Source organism: Jatropha curcas, chromosome 9 (genome assembly GCF_041381405.1).
Source record: "Jatropha curcas cultivar XTBG-Jc1 chromosome 9, XTBG_Jcur_1.0, whole genome shotgun sequence".
Taxonomy (NCBI): Eukaryota; Viridiplantae; Streptophyta; class Magnoliopsida; order Malpighiales; family Euphorbiaceae; genus Jatropha; species Jatropha curcas.
Genome location: NC_143159.1, coordinates 561,007 through 581,120, shown reverse-complemented (window position 1 = coordinate 581,120; position 20,114 = coordinate 561,007). Strand labels below are relative to the sequence as shown.

The 20,114-nt window shown below is 37.7% G+C and overlaps 4 protein-coding genes and 1 long non-coding RNA gene across 7 annotated transcripts; 2 read left to right on the top strand and 3 right to left on the bottom strand.

Moving 5' to 3' along the window:
• The first annotated feature begins 205 nt into the window (after positions 1-205).
• LOC149493402 (uncharacterized) lies at positions 206-2,561 on the top strand. The gene is made up of 2 exons (XR_016322563.1): positions 206-1,004; positions 1,079-2,561. It is a non-coding gene; the product is annotated as an uncharacterized LOC149493402 (long non-coding RNA).
• A 1,487-nt stretch (positions 2,562-4,048) lies between these two features.
• Positions 4,049-6,760, bottom strand: LOC105635236 (butanoate--CoA ligase AAE1). The gene is made up of 2 exons (XM_012218273.4): positions 6,346-6,760; positions 4,049-5,607 (listed from the first exon to the last, which is right to left on the bottom strand). The coding sequence occupies exons 1-2, from the start codon at positions 6,538-6,540 to the stop codon at positions 4,996-4,998; spliced, it is 807 nt and encodes a 268-aa protein (XP_012073663.3). The 5' UTR covers positions 6,541-6,760; the 3' UTR covers positions 4,049-4,995.
• Positions 6,761-7,155: 395 nt separating this feature from the next.
• LOC105635235 (uncharacterized) lies at positions 7,156-8,308 on the top strand. The gene is made up of 2 exons (XM_012218272.4): positions 7,156-7,431; positions 7,517-8,308. The coding sequence occupies exons 1-2, from the start codon at positions 7,323-7,325 to the stop codon at positions 8,029-8,031; spliced, it is 624 nt and encodes a 207-aa protein (XP_012073662.1). The 5' UTR covers positions 7,156-7,322; the 3' UTR covers positions 8,032-8,308.
• A 216-nt stretch (positions 8,309-8,524) lies between these two features.
• DPMS1 (Nucleotide-diphospho-sugar transferases superfamily protein) lies at positions 8,525-11,767 on the bottom strand. Its single transcript, XM_012218271.4, has 8 exons — positions 11,503-11,767; positions 10,609-10,708; positions 10,473-10,506; positions 10,329-10,405; positions 10,038-10,063; positions 9,770-9,934; positions 9,573-9,687; positions 8,525-8,893 (listed from the first exon to the last, which is right to left on the bottom strand). Exons 1-8 carry the CDS (start codon positions 11,592-11,594, stop codon positions 8,789-8,791), a joined length of 714 nt encoding a protein of 237 aa, XP_012073661.1. The 5' UTR covers positions 11,595-11,767; the 3' UTR covers positions 8,525-8,788.
• Positions 11,768-12,229: 462 nt separating this feature from the next.
• Positions 12,230-19,633, bottom strand: LOC105635233 (1,4-alpha-glucan-branching enzyme 1, chloroplastic/amyloplastic). Of its 3 annotated transcripts, none has more exons than XM_012218267.4 (14): positions 19,474-19,633; positions 18,496-18,609; positions 17,932-18,133; positions 17,444-17,513; positions 17,092-17,361; positions 15,905-16,811; positions 15,494-15,610; positions 15,165-15,227; positions 14,664-14,771; positions 14,075-14,176; positions 13,647-13,714; positions 13,373-13,454; positions 13,002-13,118; positions 12,230-12,771 (listed from the first exon to the last, which is right to left on the bottom strand). In XM_012218267.4, exons 1-14 carry the CDS (start codon positions 19,549-19,551, stop codon positions 12,454-12,456), a joined length of 2,616 nt encoding a protein of 871 aa, XP_012073657.1. In that variant the 5' UTR covers positions 19,552-19,633; the 3' UTR covers positions 12,230-12,453. The 3 variants fall into 3 exon arrangements, with proteins under 3 accessions (XP_012073657.1, XP_012073658.1, XP_012073659.1); XM_012218268.4 differs by lacking the exon at positions 19,474-19,633 and adding an exon at positions 19,250-19,377; XM_012218269.4 differs by lacking the exon at positions 19,474-19,633 and adding an exon at positions 19,172-19,254.
• Between the last annotated feature and the right edge of the window lie 481 nt (positions 19,634-20,114).

Here is a 20,114-nt window from a genome sequence, read left to right as displayed (position 1 = left end):
TCTTTTCTTTAACAATGGATATTTTATTCTGCAAGTTTCGTTAACTTTTAAGCCAATGTAACCATTAATTTAACTTGCCTAGTATTCACGTGTACAGTACAGAGAAGCAAGCTTTAGATTTCCGTTCCAAAGAAGGAAGCCACTACCCTATGAATGGGCACTCACATTTTGGTTGAACCTTGCCTGTTAGAGCTTGGCTATGCACGACTACATTCCTAAAACAAAACTTGGGTTAGGATGTTTTTTTTTAATATTAAACAATTTTAGGAAGGATATCTTCGTATTAATGCCACATTAGCCCTTGACTTTTCAAACCTTAGACAATTTAAATTCGAATACCCATTTAGAAAAAACATATATAGAAAAAAAAAATTAAAACAAACCCAAATACAAAATATGACCGTTGGGACGCTCCTCTTATATCAATTCAAACCGTCTCAAAACAAAAGCCTGAAAAGCAAAGCGTACATTCAAAAGAGAGAAGCCAAAACGAAAAGCAGAGGAGCCTCACACATATCAAATCAAAAGATTAATCATATTCCCCATCTTTCTTCTTCTTCTTAACCTTCGACTAGTTTGGTCTTTTCTTCATTAATGTCAAAGATGAAGTCTGATCGTAGGCCTCCACTCGCCAAATCGCTGATCCGGCTCCGCCCCCGTCGAGTCCTCCAATCAAGTTCCAGTTCTGTACAAACTCCTCCAGGTATTAGTTATGTTTTCTCATCTCTTCTTTTTGTTGTCATTAGTTATGTTTTCTCATCTCTTCTTTTTGTTGTCATTTTTTTAACTCTTTTGGGTTGTAATAGAAACCATTGATTTGTCAGGTTCTTTAACAAAATCCCAGAAACCAAATCTGACACGTGAAATGGAAGAATCGGATCTTCGATCCGAATATCACACCATGTCCTGTGAGTTATGGGCTCTAGCGAGGATGGTTCAAGATGACGCAATAGATGACGCAAACTACGCTGATCGGTTCGAATAGTGAATCGACGACCGATAAGGTATGGCCTCCAGTGTCTTATTGCAAGGACTACAGCCATTAGCTCATTCTCATAAGCTGATATGGTTGTTGCAGGGTTGCCAGTTGCCTTGCTGAAATAAGCAATTGGTTTATTGTCTTGCATTAGTACAACACCAACTCCAGATTTTGAAGCATTGGTCTCAACAATGAAGGGTTTTGAGATTTGCATAGCTAAAACTGGAGAAGCAATTATAGCAACTTTCAGGGCATCAAAAGAGGCTTGTGGTTGTGAGTTCCACTGAAAATCAGCAGCTGTTTCCTTCTTTAATAGCTGAGTTAGCGGCTGTGCAATGCATCCATAATTCAGAATGAAGCACCGATAGTACCCTTTCAAACCCAAAAATCCCCTGACAACTTTAATAGACTTCGATATTGGCCATTGTAAGATGTTGGAAATCTTAGAAGGTTCCATGGAAACACCTTGGGAGGAAATGACATGTCTCAAGTATTCAAGAGAAATTCTGCCGAAAGAGCACTTTTTGGCATTCAAGTGAAATGAATGGTCTATGAGCAGCTGAAATACAAGTTCTAGGTGGTGTAGATGGTCCTACCACAACTTACTATAAACCAGTATGTCATCGAAAATACCAGAACAAAATTGTGCAAGTGCGGTCGAAATATGTCGTTGATAACTGCTTGGAATGTGGCTGGGGTATTGGTTAATCCAAACGACATTACCAGAAATTCATAGTGCCCTGACTGAGTGCGGAAGGCCGTTTTGTGAGTATCGGAAGGAGCCACTAGTATTTGATAAAATCCCTGTTTCATATCCAGCTTCGAGAAGAATTGGGCTCCGTATAGTTCGTCAAGCAATTCTTGAATAACTGGAATAGGGTATTTGTGAGGAACAATTGTTCTATTAAGTTGGCGGTAGTCGACGCAAAATTGCCAGCTTCCTTCTTTCTTCTTAACCAATAAAACTGGACTAGAGAATGGACTAGAGTTGGGCTTGATGATTCCAGCAGAAAGCATATCAACAACCATTCTCTCAATTTCATCCTTTTGGAGATGCCCATATTTGTAAGGCTTTACTGAAATAGGACCCTGTCCAGGTTCAAGTATGATTCTGTGGTCTTGTGGACGGCTGGGGGAAGGTGTTTTAAGTCCTCAAAGATTGTAGGGAATTTCGATTGGAGCTGCTGGAGTTGCTAAGATTGACTAGAGGAGAGGGATGTTGAGTTGGCTGGATATGTTGTGTCTGTAGATAATTCCCATAAAAACCCAGAAAATTCAATGTCATCAATAGCTACCTTTGATATGGACTTAATGGAAGCTGAAGAACGGGAAAATGAAGGATCCCCAGCGAGAGTTACCCAATTTCCATTATGACTGAATCCCATAGTCATTTTCAGCCAATCGACCTTAACTTTCCCCCAAAGTCTCTAGCCAAGCAATACCCAAAATAATATCAACTTCGCCTAAAGGGAAAACAAAGAAATCCCCTGTTATCCCAATAGAACCAAACTGAAGCTTTAAATTCTTACAAACACCTCTGGATTGAATCCGATGCCCAAATTTGACAAAGAAGGGAGGCGTGGGACTAACCATTAAATTGAGTGATTGAACCATATCTCCAGAGATGAAGTTATGGCTAGCACCACTGTCAATCATTATGGTGACCGTTTGAAGTGATAGGGTGCCCCTAAGCTTCATCGTACGAGGTCGTGAAATACCCCCCACTGAATAGAGTGGTAAATCCAGTTCAGAGAAGTAAGCTTCATCCAATTCAATAGAGAGAAAATTAGAGGAATTGGGTTCCATATCCGCAAATAAACCATCATCTGTTAGAACATCATCTTCACCGCCAATCAAAGCTCTTCGTGACTTATTGGGGGCACTCGTGTAATAGAGAATAGGGCTGTTTGCAACGGAAACACAGTCCCTGGGCTTGAAGCTCTTGGTAATCATTATGGGAGTAATGGCAAATGCCACGAAATCTATTGGTAGTATTGGGTGGTGGCGGTGGAGGAGCAGGTAGGGTAAGAGGTCGATTTTGGTGGGTTAGGGTTTGTGTTCGGTCGTTTGATCTAGGGGATGGGGTGGGAATGATTTATGTCCGGGTCGGGTAAGTAATTTGGTGTAGGGCACGGGTTGTAGTTGGGAAAATGGATTTTGGGCCAAATCCAAAACGTTGCGTAGTATGTAAGTCGCTAATGTTTTGACGATGGGTTTGTTTAAAGGAGGTGGTGGTTGGATTAAGCAAGGCGACTTCCATTTCAACTTCTCGAGTCGCGCGCAGAGCCCTGTATAATTTGCCAATATTAGAGGAATAGATTTTTACACGTATTCCTTCCTTGAGTCCATTGAGAAAATAACCGATCAATTGAGAATCAGAGAGAGCTGGAGCTTGAGCAGCTCTGAAGATGAAATCATCAATATATTGGGTTACAGTACCCGTTTGTTTGACAGCAGCAAGAAGCTCATATGGGTTAGAGGACACATCGCCGTTGTATCCATTGATGAGTTCAGATTTGAATTGGGTCCAACCCAGCTTAGGATTTCGAAAACGAAGTAGTAACCTAAGCCAATGAAGAGGTGCTCCTTCCATAGAACACATAGAAACAGAGATTTGGGAAGCTGGTGGGGTGTTATGGAGTTTGAAATACTGTTCGGCTTTTGCTATCCAACCAACAGGGTCTATGCCATTGAAGGTAGGCATATCCAGTTTTTTGGGTATGAAGGATAAGTTCTGATATGTAAAAGGTCTGGTGGTGGTGTGGTTTGTATGGGAGGATGTTTCTTCTTGGACGTTTGGGTGAGGATGGGTAGAGCTTTCAGAGATAATAGCATGTGCTTTTCCGGCAATTAAGGTCTTAAGGAGGCATTCGATTTCTGTATTATCAGCTAGAAGGTTTTGCAAGGTGGAAAGGGTGTCTTCAATGGAGGATATTTGTGCTTAAATTGTAGATACGTTCTTCTCTAATGTTTCTACTCTGGATTCTATCTTTGTTTTTTGATCCGGCAGGTCAGACCCATTTGTTAGAGTTAAGAACGCAGCAGAGATAAATTAAAGAAGAAGATAGAAGAAGAAATAGAGGTTAGATGAAATCAGAGATTGGAACTTCCATTAAATGGGATTTCAGATTTACAAGCAGGTCTTGATTGAGGAATAAGAAAGATAATAACAGAAAGGGAAAATAAAGTAAAAAAGAAAAGTTGCCGGCAACCCCCAAGACCAGCCCGATACAAAGAGAGACCCCCTGCCAAAATAACAAACTTTATATCTTTTTCCTTCCTCTCTCATTCCAATCGCTAGCTATATATATGATTTCCCCTAACAGAATCTGCTGATGTGTCCAACAGTGTTGCTAATTCCTATGCTGCCCTCTTTGTTTTTTGTTTCTTCTAGAATAACCCTTGTAGGGCCTTGGGCTTTTCTCAACGGTCCTATCAGAATTTAGATGCAGGCATGGCCATATTGCGGTTCCGGGAACCGGAACCGTCGGTTCGAACCGGCCCGGAACCGCAACCGGAACCGGTGAGAACCGGAACCGGAACCGGAAAATTCCGGTTCGGTTCCGGTTCCAGCAAATGTGGAACCAGAACCGGCGGTTCCATAGAACCGGTCGGAACCGGAATGGAACCGCCGGTTCTCCGGCCGGTTAGAACCGCCGGTTCGAACCGGCGGTTCTAGCCGTTGTAACTGTCAGATTTTTGTTTTTTTTTTTTTTTTTTTTTTTTTTTTAAATTTGTTGTTAAATGTCTTAACAACAAATCATTATGTTCAAACTTAAAAAAAAAAAAATCAATTCAAATTTTTTTTTAAAAAAAATCATTATGTTCAAACTTAAAAAAAAAAAAATCAGTTCAAATTTTTTTTTAAACCGGTCTTAAAAATTTGAAATTTTTTAGGTGTATTTTTAAATTTTTTTTTTAGTTGGTCTTGATATTTTAAAATTTTTTAACAGTATTTTTAAATTTTTTATGTTAATATAATTTTTTTTTTAAACCGGTATTCAAAATTTAAAATTTCAAATTATGCGATTCGCCGGAAAACCAATCGGAACCGTCGGTTTTGTAATCGGATCGGAACCGGAACCGGACGGTTCCAAACCGGAACCGGAACCGGCCAATTTCGGTTCGGTTCCGGTTCCAGCTTTTCTGGAACCGGAACCGCCGGTTCCGGAACCAGAACCGCCGGTTCCGGAACCGTGGCCATGCCTATTTAGATGAGCGCCTCTCACCCCTTTTGGACTCGATGTGGTTCCCGAGGTATAATTAAGTGAAATAGGATCCCATTCAACATTTGGTCGTATTATCTCAAAATCCAGTTTTCCCATTGCTAGAAGACTCTCATACTCTAAGTTCCCTTTAGAGGAGATAGGAGCTGGTTGATTACAGTCCTGGATCAAGACAATGAAGGGCAGCTTGGATCCCGTCTTGGTTAGAAGTTCCAGAGCTCCCTGAGCAATTGGCAGAAATTGGTAGTCCACAAAAATGGCTTTGGCCTCTGAATGTCTCAGTAACACAGACACCATTGCTGAATCATGGCGTATATTTAGTGTACAAAGAACTGCCCCAGCCATTGGAACGCCAAAGTGCAGTTCAAATAATGCTGGAATATTTGGAGCCAATGCAGCAACCTGTTTAAATTAGCAAAGGTTAATCTTTAGGTGAAATGAAAGATTAAGGATATGGAAAGCATGCCATTCATTGCACCAGACTGATAAACATCCATTGAGCCAGAAAAAATCCTGGGTGAGACCATGGGCAACCACAATATTACCTATCAGATAGAGAGAACTTCCAAGCCCATCTACCTCTAGTCAAATGACCAGAGTTCAGTTTTCCTAATGGTTCATTGAAGCAGGTATTGAATATCTGAAGTCAGAAAATCTGAAAGAATTGATGCATAGCTATCGACTTCTTCTTGTTTCCAAATAAATAAGAATTCAGAACATTTCAAAAAAAAAAAAAAAAAAAAAAAAAAAAAAAAAAAAAGAGGAAAGAAATGAATGAGAAAGAAAAACAAGACTTACAAGACTTCTTTCCCTCATTAGTCCAAAAACCAAAAATTAGTACTGTAAGTTTTAGCTTACGATTTCGCATAAAAAAATGCATTTTGTTCTATGCCCATGCAAGAATAAATTGAAATTGAGACTTTTCCTTAGTTGGGTAACGCTGGGCCATCGAAAACCGAGCAAAAGACATAACCAAACATAAGCAGCCAAATAGATACCAAACAGCCAGTTCTTCATCTACCACAGCTCTAATTGGATCTATTCGATCGTATGCATATCTCCTCTTACGATCACAGCACAAATACATGAAGAAATAAATACGAAGAAAACAATAGAGTAAGGGAATGATTAGTTAATTACCACATCGCCACGGGAAATCCCGTGGTGGGCGAGAGCAGAAGCGAGCTTGATGCACCTCTGGTAAGTCTCTCTCCAGGTATACTTGACATCGCCATAGACGACGGATAGTTTGTCTCGGTAAACAATCGCCGAGCGTTCCAGGAAACTGATTGGAGTAAGAGGGACGTATTTTGCAGAGCACTTGAGCCGTTCCATCTCTTTTCAGATTTCACCTACTTCTCCTTCTCTGTGCGTTTGATATCTTTTGAGGCGACGATTTTTGGACTCATAGTGACAGAGAATCAAAGTGATCTTTTTACTGGGAAGATGGACGGACGTGATTCAAGTTCTTATCCGTAGATGATGGACCTCAATTATATGAATAGATATGGAGTTGAATGCTATGGACCTGTGCATCCCTTGTCCCTTTAATATAGACAATTTTACTTGAAAGGGAAAATAGAAATAGGCTGTAATTTAAGACTAGATAAAAAGAAAAGTGATCTAATATTTAAAATTTAAGAAGTTCTAATATTAATGATATTAATTTTAAAATGCATTAATATCTAAATTAAAAAAATAATAATTTCTGAACCGAATTAATCAGCGTGGATCCCTATAGTTTAAAAAAAAAAATCTCAATGACAATAAAAGCAAATATCAACATTTTAGGAAGGATATCTTCATATTAATGCCACGTGAGCCCTTGACTTTTCAAACCTTAGACAATTTAAATTCGAATACCCATTCAGAAAAAATATATATAAACGACAAAATTAAAACAAACCCAAACACAAAATATGACCGTTGGGACGCTCCTCTTATATCAAATCAAACCGTCTCAAAACAAAAGCCTGAAAAGCAAAGCGTACATTCAAAAGAGAGAAGCCAAAACGAAAAGCAGAGGAGCCTCACACATATCAAATCAGAAGATTAATCATATTCCCCATCTTTCTTCTTCTTCTTAACCTTCGTCTAGCTTGTTCTTCTCTTCATTAATGTCAAAGATGAAGTCTGATCGTAGGCCTCCACTTGCCAAATCGCCGATCCGGCTCCGTCCCCGTCGAGTCCTCCAATCAAGTTCCAGTTCTGTACAAACTCCTCCAGGTATCAGTTACCTTGTCTCATGTCTTCTTTTTGTTGTCATTTTCTTAACTCTTTTGGGTTGTAATAGAAACCATTGATTTGTCAGGTTCTTTAACAAAATCCCAGAAACCAAATCTGACACGGGAAATGGAAGAATCGGATCTTCGATCCGAAAATCACACCATGTCCTGTGAGTTACGGGCTCTAGCGAGGATGGTTCAAGACGAACTTGGAAATGCAAGTTCAACAAGTGTGGGGCTGAGTAACAATTCGAGCACTAACTCGAGTCCCCTGTTTGAGAGAGGAAGGTTTTATGAGGTGTACTCTGCAAGGAGAAACGAGAGGCTGAAGAGAAAGAAAGGAGAAACAGAGGAAGAGGGAAAGACTCCGTATCATCTTGGAGTGACCGTTGAGTCCTCAAAGAAAAGGGATTCGAAGAAATTAGAAAGCTTGAGGAAATCGGTGTCTGCTGCTTATTCTGTAGAGAGAAGCGCGAATCCTCGGTATTCATTGAGAAGCTTGAGCAAAGAGAACAAGAAACCTCCTCTGCCTTTCAATGTTGAGAAATCTGTGTGTCCAAGTGAAAGGAAAGTTGGGACCCGAAGGGTTAGGAAAATCTGACCGTTAAGTGGGATTTTAGGAGTTCTTTTGTTATGTTGCTATCTTGTTTTTTGGATTTAGGATCAACTGGATCTGATTTCATTTGTGTTCAAATTGATTAGTGGTTTTTCTGGTTTTCCGGTAAAATATTTGGACAAACTTTGATGTCTGCGGTAAATAGTTTATCTCAGTCTCTGCTTTTGCATGAGATATTCAGATATCAAGTGGTTGTGCATATATTCCTTCACCGTTATATGATCTTAGAATCAGTTAATCCAAATGCCATTGCTGTCACAAATCATAAGTTTCTTTTATTTTTTTTATTTTTTTTTGTTGAAGAGGCAGCAAAATCGCTCTGCAACATTTTTTTTCCAAGAACGAAGCAAGTTGCATCACATATCCACCACAAACCAAACCAAACAGTAAATAGAAAAGAGAAGGACAAAAAGATACCAGAGCAGCAAATAGTGGTAAAACCATCAAGATAGGTAAAACTGTAGCAGATTTTCCCATGTACCAAAAGAATCAAGAGAAAACTGTATTGCTGTTTGAAAGAATCTAATTTGCTTCTGAATTACAGCATTTAATCCATCAGAAGTTGATTACTGACTAGAAACAAGAGCGAATTTGATATCGTCTAGTGTCATATAATCTATTGATCCATGCAAAAAAGGACAACGACAGAAGTTCATGGAATACAAGGTCAAATGGAATACAAGGTCAAATAAAAATTGTAAAAAAGTATGTAAGAATAGAGTGCCATAATTGATATTGCCTATCATGTTGTAACCAGAAGATATGCAAGGCCTTTCAGATATTCAACAATTTCAGATCCTCCAAGTTTTGAACTTCCAAAAACTCTATCAACAAAAGTAATTGGAACCTGTGAAAAATAAACGAGCCAGAGGCTGAGAATAATTTAATAATTCTGCAAAGTGTCAACTGGAAAGAACTTCCCATTTATGCAAAAAGAACAGCATAAGTAACTGAAATGGGCCAAGGTACAGAGAGCAAAAGGCGTATAAAATAAATTTAAGAAAACTACAAGGCAGCAATCATGCAATGATACAATTAAATCTCTTTTTGTATTTTTGGTGCATATCAATGTACAATGATGACGTTGCTGGGGGTGGGGAGATGAGATCTTTTGCATTATTGATCCTTTAAAGCTGTGATATATGCCACTTGCATATTTTATCAGTTCCAATTTTTGAGCTCTATAAAGAATTAGAAAGGCTTTGAAGAGAGCAGCACCTTTAATCAATGCGGAACTGTATATGCACATTTATGGAGATAGCATTTCAAGTTCCAGAAGTGAAGTTAGCAAAGAAAAAGTAACATATGCAGGGACGAAGCCAGAGTCTAAATAAAAGAGGGGCAAACCATATAACACACAAGTCAGGGGAGTAAAGTGGTGGGAGTACTTTAAAAATAGTAGAAAAATCAAGTTGAACCTTGGAAATGTAAAGCAATTTTTTTACCCTCTCTTAATGAGTAGCTTCGTCCCTGAACACATGCATGCTGTCACCCACCAAACTGAAAATATAAAAATAAAATATTACCTCCTCAATATGGTAGCCTTTTCTGGAAGCCCGGACAATCATCTCCATTTGAAAGACATATCCCTTGCTAACGACAGAGCTTATGATATCTTCAAGCACTGATTTCTTATACAGTCTGTGAGAAGGAAACAAAGAAAATATGAGCTTCAATGTGCCAGGTATATGAAAATGAATGGAGCATCAATTCATTCATTTACCGGAAAGACCCTGTCAAATCAGATACACCAGGCCACAACAGTGTGTGCGCAAGAACATTTGCTCCCCTACTTGTTAGCTTGCGCATAAGATTCCACCCATGTACACCGCCACCTTTAACATACCGGGTTCCAGTGACTATACTTGCGCCAGTCTCCAATTGTTTCCTGATTAGCATATCATATAGAATAATGGAAGAAAACTTCAAGCGATTAGGCATTGAAGGTAAAATAGAAATAACATACAAACGTAGAATGGAAGGTTTCTTACTTGATAAAGCTTGGCAAGTACTTCGGCTGTAAAACAAGGGTCACAAGAATAGATCAATGAAACCTAAGAGTAGATAAACTAGAGCTACAATTTATGATATGGTTTTCAATCCCAAATGCAGGTAAGCTTAGAAATAATTTTTTCTTGTTTCAGTTTCTTTATCAATTTCTTTTGGAAGAAAGGGATTACTAAGAAAGATATGATAAGGTTATGGGTCAGCAAATTTCTCTAATAGAAATGAATCTGAATGCTAAACATCCACGAGTGTAATAACAAGTTAATATTACTTACATGGTGGGATAAATCAGCATCCATGATTACGACAAAATTTCCAGATGCATGCTTTAATCCATGAACATAAGCCGTTCCTAAGGAGATAAATGCATTAAAAACTAGTTTCCAAGAATTATAAGACATAAAGGCAAAAGCACCTACCTAAACCAAGCTTCTTTGGTCTAGGTCTTAAAAGCTGCATCATCAAGAAGAGCAAAATAGATGCAGTCAGGACAAGCAAAATTGATCAACCACCAGTTCATTTTGAATATTCATGCTCGATTGCTAAAGTACTTACAATGCGATCCTCACCATAAACTTGCTGCAACTGCTTTACTACTTCTTGAGTACCATCAGGACTCCCATCATCCACAACAATTATTTCAAAGTCAACATCCCTGACAGAACAAGAAAAAAATAGCTTGTTTAACACATGGGCATTTCTCTGATGGCATTTGCGTAAACTGTTTCACTGTTCCTCACTAGCCATTAACCATTCAAAGGTATCTTTGTGACCTATACTATTGCAAAACAAATTAGAAACTTTTGTGCAACTAAATTTCTAATGACCAACAACCAATGGCATCTCAGTTTCTTCTAATTTTTTTTGCGAAAACAGATTCATGTGCTAAATATAACCAGAGGAGAACTTAATCCCTCCTACATTTGCATGACTAAATGATTACTTGGTATAAAAATTTCTTCTTTGGTTGAGGAACTTGATATCAGAATGGCCAAAAATGATAATACTTGTTCGTGCTTGATGTAACACCTACAAACTAGAAGGATCTAAAATGAAAGCTTCCATTTTTTTTGCCTTCAATTTTATGAATCAACCACAGATACGATTTATTATGTTGAAAATGAAAGGAAAATTCACCAATTAAACCTAACTGAATAGTTGCATCCAGTATGTGATCACAGCGTGGTCACTGCCCCTTATTTTCTCCAATTCAATTCAATTTCTAAATTCAAAGGCTCTTACTTATCTTCAATAACTATAAAAAGAGCAAAAATGTTCTCTTCCTGATCAATCTTTTTCTCCCAATTCGAATTTCACTTAATTCATTACTATATTGAACAATAGTACATTAATCCACCACTCAATCTAACTTCAGTCAAACAAACAAAACATTGACTCACCAAAAGAATAATTAACTAATCAATTAAACCTAAAAAGGAGAATAAGTACCGGAGATGCTTAAAGATGAGGTAGACGATGAGGGCAATGTTGAGCCGCTCGTTGTATGTTGGGATTATAATACTATACTTGTTTTTCTCCATGTTATTTTCTTGATGTCAAAACGGCCTGATCCTGTTCAGATACGACCGATTGGCCTTGACCTTTGAGTTGCGTTATTGTTCAAGTTAGCTTGCAATAGCCGTCGTGTAAGGCGACGATATCAAAATTGATGCAGTCGGAGATGCAGACGTGTAAGGCTGTTCAATCTGGGCCAGTCAAGACAAAGCTGGCTAATGGTGGCATGAAGCTTTGGGCTTGGGCCTACAAAGATGCGACTTGACTTGTTATCTTAAGGAAGCTGTCAATAGAAAGAGGCGGCGTCGTTTAAACCTATACAAGCAAGAGGAATGAAACTACACAATTGCATTTTGAGAAATTAGCAGAATGGGTAGAAAAAAGACAATGAATTTTTGGTAGAAAACGCAAATTCTATACGTAAGCCCAAATCCCTTATGAAAAATTGATTGAATAGATCCAAGACTTATCGATCTCAAGAGTTTTCTTCAATTTTTTGAATAAACAGCTAAATCGTCAATGTTGTATAACCAACGGTGTTCTTTCAATCCCTCGAGCCTCCCATAATATACAAAATAATAATAATAATAATAATAATAATAATGTTAATGAGCTTCTTTCCTTGAAATATATTGTAAGGATATATTAACTGTGTGCTACCTTATTCTTCTTAACCTGTACATTTATTATGCAGAGCTTATTTAAAAGCATTGCCAGTGCCACTTATTTACAAGAGCATAAATGCTAATGCAGGCCATACAAAATCACCTCATAATTTAAACCCTAAAGAACATTCCCTTAGTTAAGCATTCCGCACTAAATTATTCACAAAATGAGATATTTCAACACTTCGGATTTTCATCTCACAGAAGCTAGGAAAGATTTTTAGTCATCTGATTTCCCTCCCTCAATCTCTTCTGCTTCTACATTCCCTGCCATAGTTGGACCAGCATCACCATTCATCGTCGAATCAGCAGGTTCTTTAATATCCTCCTGGTTCACCGCAGTATCTGCAGCTAATTTCTTGGTGTTTACTTCTTCCAAATTGTCCTTCTTTTCCATTGTATCTGTGGCTAAGTTCTGCTTGACAACTTCTTCAGAAACCTCTAGCTTCTCTACAGCATCAGCTGTCAATGTCTCATCAACAGCGCCCAGATTGCCTCCATTGTTAATTTCTTGGCTTTCGTCAACTCTGTAATAAGCCTTTGAAAAAGAAAATGATATTCTTAGAATCACTCCAAACAGCAGAGACAAAAATTGGTAATGCTTACATAGTGCCTAGAATCTGTTAAACTAATGGCTCAGAACCACCAAACTCCAGTGAAGCTTCAGTGTTTCATATGTGTGCCAAAAAATTGTTTTGTTCAATTTTGTCGCGAGGTAATATACCATAACATTGTATTTGTTAATAAACATATATATATGGAACTTACCACACATGTGCGAGCTGGGGAAAGTACTTTGAAGGAGTTCGGACGATTGTTGAAATTTGTTTCAGCCACTCCAGGTATCCCTTCAGGAGATGTAAAATGTTCTGCCTCATGGCTGACCTGCCAATTCAAGCCAAAAGGAGATTAGTCAAATTATTAGAATTTTCTACCAGTAATTTAATTGACAACTGGCTTATAATAGAAGTTGCATAAGTATGATATGTCCAAAAGATAAGCATTAAGATATCGTTTTAGACCTAGGTGCCTTAGTTTTAGGTTGTATTGAGAGGAACTATATTAGGAAAATAAGTATAGAAGAACTCAAAACCAGTTCTTGTTGTCCTTTACTATTCTTTATGCAGAGGATTTCTTACCCTTCCTTGTCCTCCAAATTCCCATGCATCACTATCCAGTGCAACTCTATACTTCCCTGGCAAGTCACAACCAATCTTGTATCTGCATGTTTCAGATTGAAACATAAAGGGTTAATGGAAAGACCATACAAATAATTTATCATCAGAATGCAATCCTTATATATAAACTTGGTAGCATGTGATCTCTTAACATTCAATCTGTATGCACAGAACCACATGTCCACAGACCAAACAACTGAATATCTTGATTACCAGGGAAAAACAAAAAACATACCCATCATATGTATTCTCTGGATGAAAATTGAACACAAAGACCAGATCCCCACACTCAAAGACAATAACCTGTAATGTGAAAAAATCAATAATTATCGAATGAAATTATCTTATACGACTGAAACATTAACCAAAATGTTATTTTGGAAAACAGCATCCCTGAAAATGGATTATTCCTACACATCCTGATAACTAACTTCAGCCAGCCACTTTTCCACTCTTCTTTCTGTGGCACGATGTTTATGAATCGCCAATTTAGAGACAAATTTTTGCCACTAGTACATAGTGTCTTCAATAATCATTATGCACTATCATCTATATGCTCCATGTCTAAAATTGCATACAAAAGGGTTTAGACCCCGTTTCCAGAATGAAACAAAAGGGTTGGATATCTTACGTCTATGAGATAGAGACATTTAAAGACTGTACCTTATCTTCCTCATTTGTGCTGCTCACAATCTGCTTTGTTGATGCAAGAAACGAATACTTTTCATCAAGCCCATTCATAGCTCTGTCAAATGCATTCATGAACTATAGAAGAAATGGAAATAACAAAAGAAGAATTAAAGATTAGAATCAATAAAAGAAATAACGTATAAAAAACACTCAACAAGAAAACTAATCTGTAAGTTTGGGATGCACACGCTATGATCATGCAAGTCTAGTACTTTTATCCTCTCTTATCCTGTTCAGTTATCCAGCAGTTTCATCATGTACTTATTCAAACAGTCACGATATAGTCCACCATTGCCCAATTTTCACCTTCTATTATAGAATCTAAATGGGCCATTAGAAAAATAATCTTTATTTGCTGAAATACTTGCTAGATCAAACACCCCAGGATACATTAGCTTGTGACCTATGAAATATTTTAAGATTTTAGGGCTTAGCAATAAGAAAGAAGTTTGTTGGCAAATGCTGCATTAGTACAAAGGGAATGGGTGCTTATAGATGATTTGCAACGTAAAGCAGACAATATCAAGCATATACTCAAATTGATGAAAGCGAGTCCACAAACCTTGTATCTCAAGTGTTCAGTGTCAACTAGGTTCCATTGGCGTCTGCACTTATCATAACTCCACCCATTGCCTTCTCTTGGGAAGTCAATCCACTCAGGATGGCCAAACTGTAAAATATTCATCACTAACTGAGTAGCAACTAACAGCGTGCATGAAAATCCTTTCCCTTATTTTTTCCTTTAAAAAAGGGTTTGTCCTAATCACTCTGTTGCTCTCACTCTTACTGTCTTACACAAATAAGCGTCTTAGTGGAATTAAAAAGTTATTGGTTGGTCTCATAATTTGACCATGTCGCTCCTGTTTATTTTAAAGCAATCTTGGAAAACATACTAAACAACCTAGGATAAGCCAAAAATATTCAGTTTAGTGAATTTGAAATTTTGACGAGTCTGAAGTCTAAATGTTGATGACATTCTTTGCTCATATGAGAAAATACCTAGGTTTGGCAGTTCAGAAGCCTCAAGAGTTTGTAGGCAATAATTGGGCTAATCATTGCTTACCTCGTTTCCCATAAAATTAAGGTAGCCCTCACCGCCTAATGCCATAGTTAAAAAATGTACCATCTGCAAAATAGAATCATCAATGAGAACAATAATCAAAAAATCAAAATCCAAATCTGAAAGCTGAATCCAATCAACAAAACTCTAACCCCAGCCACTTTCAGGACAAATATATTCTCTTTGTCCCAACAAGGAAAGCCAAGCATGAGTCGTAAGGGACTCATGGATGGGATTCAGAGAAAAGTACAGTAAAACTGGAAGCAGTAACAGTGTTTGTGGTAAAAACCACTAAACTGAGGAACGTGCTCATGAGATTGTTTAAGTCAAACCTTGTGAAGTGCTATCCCTCGCTCAATGATAGGTGGAGCATCTGTCAAGCAAGACATTCCAGAATACATTTCTTTATCCATTAGCAAAAAGGCAACTGTCTTGTCACCAACAATGGCCTACAGAAACAAAAGATACCAATGTTCTTAAGAAAGAAAGAAAGAAACAATGGTATAGATCAGAATTCCAACAGTGAGCAAATTCCCTTCACAGGATATCAAGATAACTTTTCTTTGTTGAACTCTTCCTGTCCTGCTTCTTCTTGCCTTTATGTGTTCTTTATTTTACCAAGTGGCTTCTATTATTATCTTAATTCTTGTTAAGTTATTTGTGACATGGGCCAACGGACTAATGCCACAAATACAACAAACTAATTACAAAAATAAGAAAACAAGAATTTCCTTATCCCTTACTTGGTCATGACTCTCAGCATAAGCAACACATTTCTCAGTGTACCTCCTATTAGTTAAGCTCCATGCAATTTCCTCCATTGACCACTCTTCATCACTCTTGTTTTTCAAGTAATCTATCCATTTGTCAGGGATAGCCATTGCCAAGCGATAGTCAAAACCAATTCCCCCCTCAGAGACATCATGACCAAGTCCAGGCATGCCCGAAACGTCTTCGGCAATCACAGTAGCATCTGGCAAGGTGTTGTGAATCAGAGAATTGGCCAACATCAAATAAACAACAGCATCAACATCAGTTGCTTCACTGAAATACTCGTTATAATTCCCAGTAAATGCCATGTCGATTCCATGGTGATGGTACAGCATTGAAGTTACTCCATCAAACCGAAAGCCATCGAATTTGTACTCCTCAAGCCACCATCTCAGGTTCGACAGCAGGAAGCGAAGAACTTCCCAATTAGCATAATTAAAGAGCCTGCTGTCCCATAACTTATGGTAGCCTCTATCTCCAGTGTGGAAATAGGATTCTTGAGAGCTTTGGCCAACATCAAAGCCATTAAGGCCATCAGTGACATTGTTACTTGCATGGCTGTGAATAACATCCATCAGAACACATAAACCCAAGCTATGAGCTTTATCAATTAAATACTTAAGATCCTCAGGGGTTCCAGATCTACTGCTTACAGCAAAAAAGTTAGTAACATGGTACCCAAATGATCCATAATAGGAATGCTCCATCACAGCCATTAACTGAACTGTGTTATAGTTATTGGCCCGTATGCGAGGCAAAACATCATCAGCAAATTCTCTGTATGTATTAACACGAGGTTCTGAGCTGCTCATTCCCACATGAGCCTCGTATATACGTGGGGCCCTGGGTTTTGGAGGCCGAGGGTACTCAAATTGATACCTACATATCAAAGAAAGAGTCACTCGCAAAGGACTTATTTAAGCATGCTGAGGCTCTCTTTATTCTGATGAAAGTAGATATGAATCATTATAGGGATTTTCAGTGTTGGTTTTCTATGTTTTCAACATTTTTAGGAAAATAAAATAGATCATAACTTAGGATGAAAGTAAGCACAAATTATGCATGAATCACTATATCTTTGTATATCTGGGATCCTTACGCCAATGATCCTTAAGTAACTTGACTAAGTTTTCAATGCAAGAAGCTAGAAAATTAGTACCTTTCTGAAGCTGGAGGATCCCAGTAGACACCATCATATGGTGCACCGAAATTTGAAGGGTCCACAGTGGCATATCTAATCCAAGCTGGAATTCGATCAACCCAAATTCCATTACCATGCTTGAATCGAAACTTGACCCTTGAATTGTGAGGAATTGCTGGATTTCCAGCAGCATCAGTTATTTTGATACTCCAAACTCCAAATTCATTCTTTTCCATTTTGTGGTTGGAACCATCCCATCCATTAAAGTCGCCAATGACTTGAGCTTCCCTACATTATAAAAGACATATTGTTTAATAAAACAATTTAACAGTGATGACAAATTTTACAAAGTTGAATTTTGAGAACATACTCAGCTGCAGGGGCCCACTCACGATAGACAATGCCACCTTCTTCTCTATTAAATCCAAATTTCAGGTAACCTATATAATGGTGAACGTAGAAGGTTTAATATTGCATATATAACTAAGATTAGACATACTAAATAAATAAATAAAAAGAGGGCTCTTTAAGTCATAAGGGAAGGAACTCTCAAGATCCAAGCAAGAGATTGGCAAGAATGCCAAATTTATAAGCTCTCAAACAAAACTACCCGATATATATATATATATATATATATATATATATATATATATATACACAGCAAGGAATTGGGAAATTAAAAAACAGTTTCTCAAGTATTATATAAGCAGCTAGTACAGCTCATGAGAAAAGATTGCATCAATGCATAGGTACTGATGAACTATTTGGAAACGTTATCTATGTGTATTTGTCGGAAAAGAAAGTGAAGAGAGAGAGAGAGAGAGAGAGAGATTAAACTTGTATGCTACTGAAAAGCACCTCTGGAAAATTCGTCAAGACCTCCTTCGTGTTTTTCAATTTGCTCTTTCTGATTTCTGTATCTTTTCATTCTATAACTGAAGTGGTCTTTAAATGGTCCCAACCCAGGATCAATGCTCAAAAGATGAATATCTTCCATTTCTTTCTCATTTGTCATTGTTGTGTTGTCATCTGTCATAACAGCTGTGATTGTGAGACCATGCTGCACCAAACAATGACAATACATCATGTTGAGCTTATTATAATACTTTCTGATTAAATTGTACAGTAAGATAGATAAACCCACTCAATACTCCTATATTTGAAGCAAATATTTTCACACATGCTTTGTTATTTGTAAAGGGAAGCCCCATAGATATTACAAATTAAGTTCACATTGTTAAATATTATTTCCAAACTATATTCACTAGAGATATTTACTTCCTTCACAAATTAACCAAAAAAAAAAAAAAGTGAACAAGCCAATCAATATTCATGGGACACCTCCACATATATTTAAAGAATAATTGGGGCAAACCATGGAAGACAGAAATCCTTAGTCCATGCTAAAATTGTAAAACTTACCCTCTTATTTGTTGAGATTCCTGGCATGAAATAGAATTTGGGAGAACCATGCAGCTTTCGGGACTCAAAAGTCAGTCCAATCAGTTTTTGCTTGTGCAGGTTGTTTCCCAAAGCCTATCAAAGAAATTAGATAAGGAATCAAGCAGTATATTGGTGCGAGAAACATCCAGAGAATAGCAAATTGCAGATTATAACATCACTAAAAAGACTTGAAAACACAGGAAATAATCATCAATTGTCAATGCCATAGAGCTCATACGATTCCAGCTTCCAGGTTTACAAGAAGTTTAAATAATAATAATAAAAAAAGGTTTGTTCAGGAAAGGCTAGTCAAACTGCTGACTACTTTAACTTAATTATATACATATATAATTTAGTTCTTTGAAATAATTACATTCAGCATAACGTGGACAAATTACCATTTTAAACAAATATGGAGCAGTAAGCAAAAAAAGTTCATTATGAAACTAGAAGCATTCATCCCTCTAAACAAGAAAACAATCAAATACTCATCATAATAATAAAAAAAAAAAAACTAAAAAAAAAAAAGGAAGTATCTGATCAAAAGTAATAAGAGAAGCCAACTATATGTCCGTAGCGATAATGAAAGAATGTTGTATCCAATGGCAATCTACTAGCGAGTGAGCTGCGAGTGGAGAAAACGAGCCATCCTCACCAACTAGCTAATCAGACGCAAGCCAAAAAAAAAAATGATTCCAGAATAAGAATGAATATGCCGGATCAGCATCAGCACCAGCTTTCGGGTCAGGAGGGAAACTAACTAAAGCAAGGGCAAAGACTTCCCCGATTGTTAGAACTCCTTGGACCATTGGAAGGCTTCCAGCGAATACGATAGCCATTTACACAGAACAATAAAACAAGCAGGCCATTAAGCAGTGACACTGACACACTAGCAACTTCATAAAGAAAAAGCCATAAAAAATATTAAATTTATTTTAAAATGTGAAAAAAAATTACCCTTTTGAAGTTCTTGCCTAAAGAAGGTGATACAGACCCAAAAGCAGGCGCCGGAAATAGATCCAAAGAAGCCAACATCTTTGCCAACTTCAGGAGTTCATTTCTTCTATCCTTCCCAAGCAAAATAAGCAAACAAAAGGCCTAAAATTAACTGAAACTCTGCTTGCACCGTACACGTAGGCGTGACGGAGTTAAGATCATGAAGATCTCAGCCGTTTGTTAATTGGGCCCAGACTGCCACTTTTCTTCTTCTCCCGTGATCCTGTCCCGTCGAGTGTCCACCGGTCCCACGATTTGATTTGCTTTTGGATGGATTGCAAGCTGAGTAAAGAATCATTAGTCCACGTGGCAACAAAATTAGCCGTGAAATCTTCGTAATTTTGTCATTGATTCTGATTTTCGAAATGATTTTGATTACCATAATCCGACGGTAATGGATCGATCTATTTGTAAAGCCTTCACATCGAACGGCTAGTTTTAATAGTACTTCTCTATAGCCGTTTTTACTTCGAGCTGGTTTACACTTACGCCACGTGAAGAACCTCAGAGGTCTTAATTACTAGAAGATCCCCAATAATTTAATAAAAAGACAAATCTACCCTGACAAACTTAAACGACTGCGTTCTTGTTTCTTCTTGACA

Coding starts and splice junctions, on each gene's coding strand:
- LOC105635233 (XM_012218267.4), bottom strand. CDS start 19,551: ATGTTGGCTTCTTTGGATCTATTTCCGGCGCCTGCTTTTGGGTCTGTA. Junction 18,610..19,473: donor TAGGCAAGAACTTCAAAAGG/GTAATTTTTTTT, acceptor TTTCTTTGATAG/GCTTTGGGAAACAACCTGCA. Junction 17,514..17,931: donor TCTTGACGAATTTTCCAGAG/GTGCTTTTCAGT, acceptor ACCATTATATAG/GTTACCTGAAATTTGGATTT.
- LOC105635236 (XM_012218273.4), bottom strand. CDS start 6,540: ATGGAACGGCTCAAGTGCTCTGCAAAATACGTCCCTCTTACTCCAATC. Junction 5,608..6,345: donor GGATTTCCCGTGGCGATGTG/GTAATTAACTAA, acceptor TAATTTAAACAG/GTTGCTGCATTGGCTCCAAA.
- LOC105635235 (XM_012218272.4), top strand. CDS start 7,323: ATGTCAAAGATGAAGTCTGATCGTAGGCCTCCACTTGCCAAATCGCCG. Junction 7,432..7,516: donor TTCTGTACAAACTCCTCCAG/GTATCAGTTACC, acceptor TTGATTTGTCAG/GTTCTTTAACAAAATCCCAG.
- DPMS1 (XM_012218271.4), bottom strand. CDS start 11,594: ATGGAGAAAAACAAGTATAGTATTATAATCCCAACATACAACGAGCGG. Junction 10,709..11,502: donor CTCATCTTTAAGCATCTCCG/GTACTTATTCTC, acceptor TTGTTCTGTCAG/GGATGTTGACTTTGAAATAA. Junction 10,064..10,328: donor ATGCTGATTTATCCCACCAT/GTAAGTAATATT, acceptor CTTGTTTTACAG/CCGAAGTACTTGCCAAGCTT.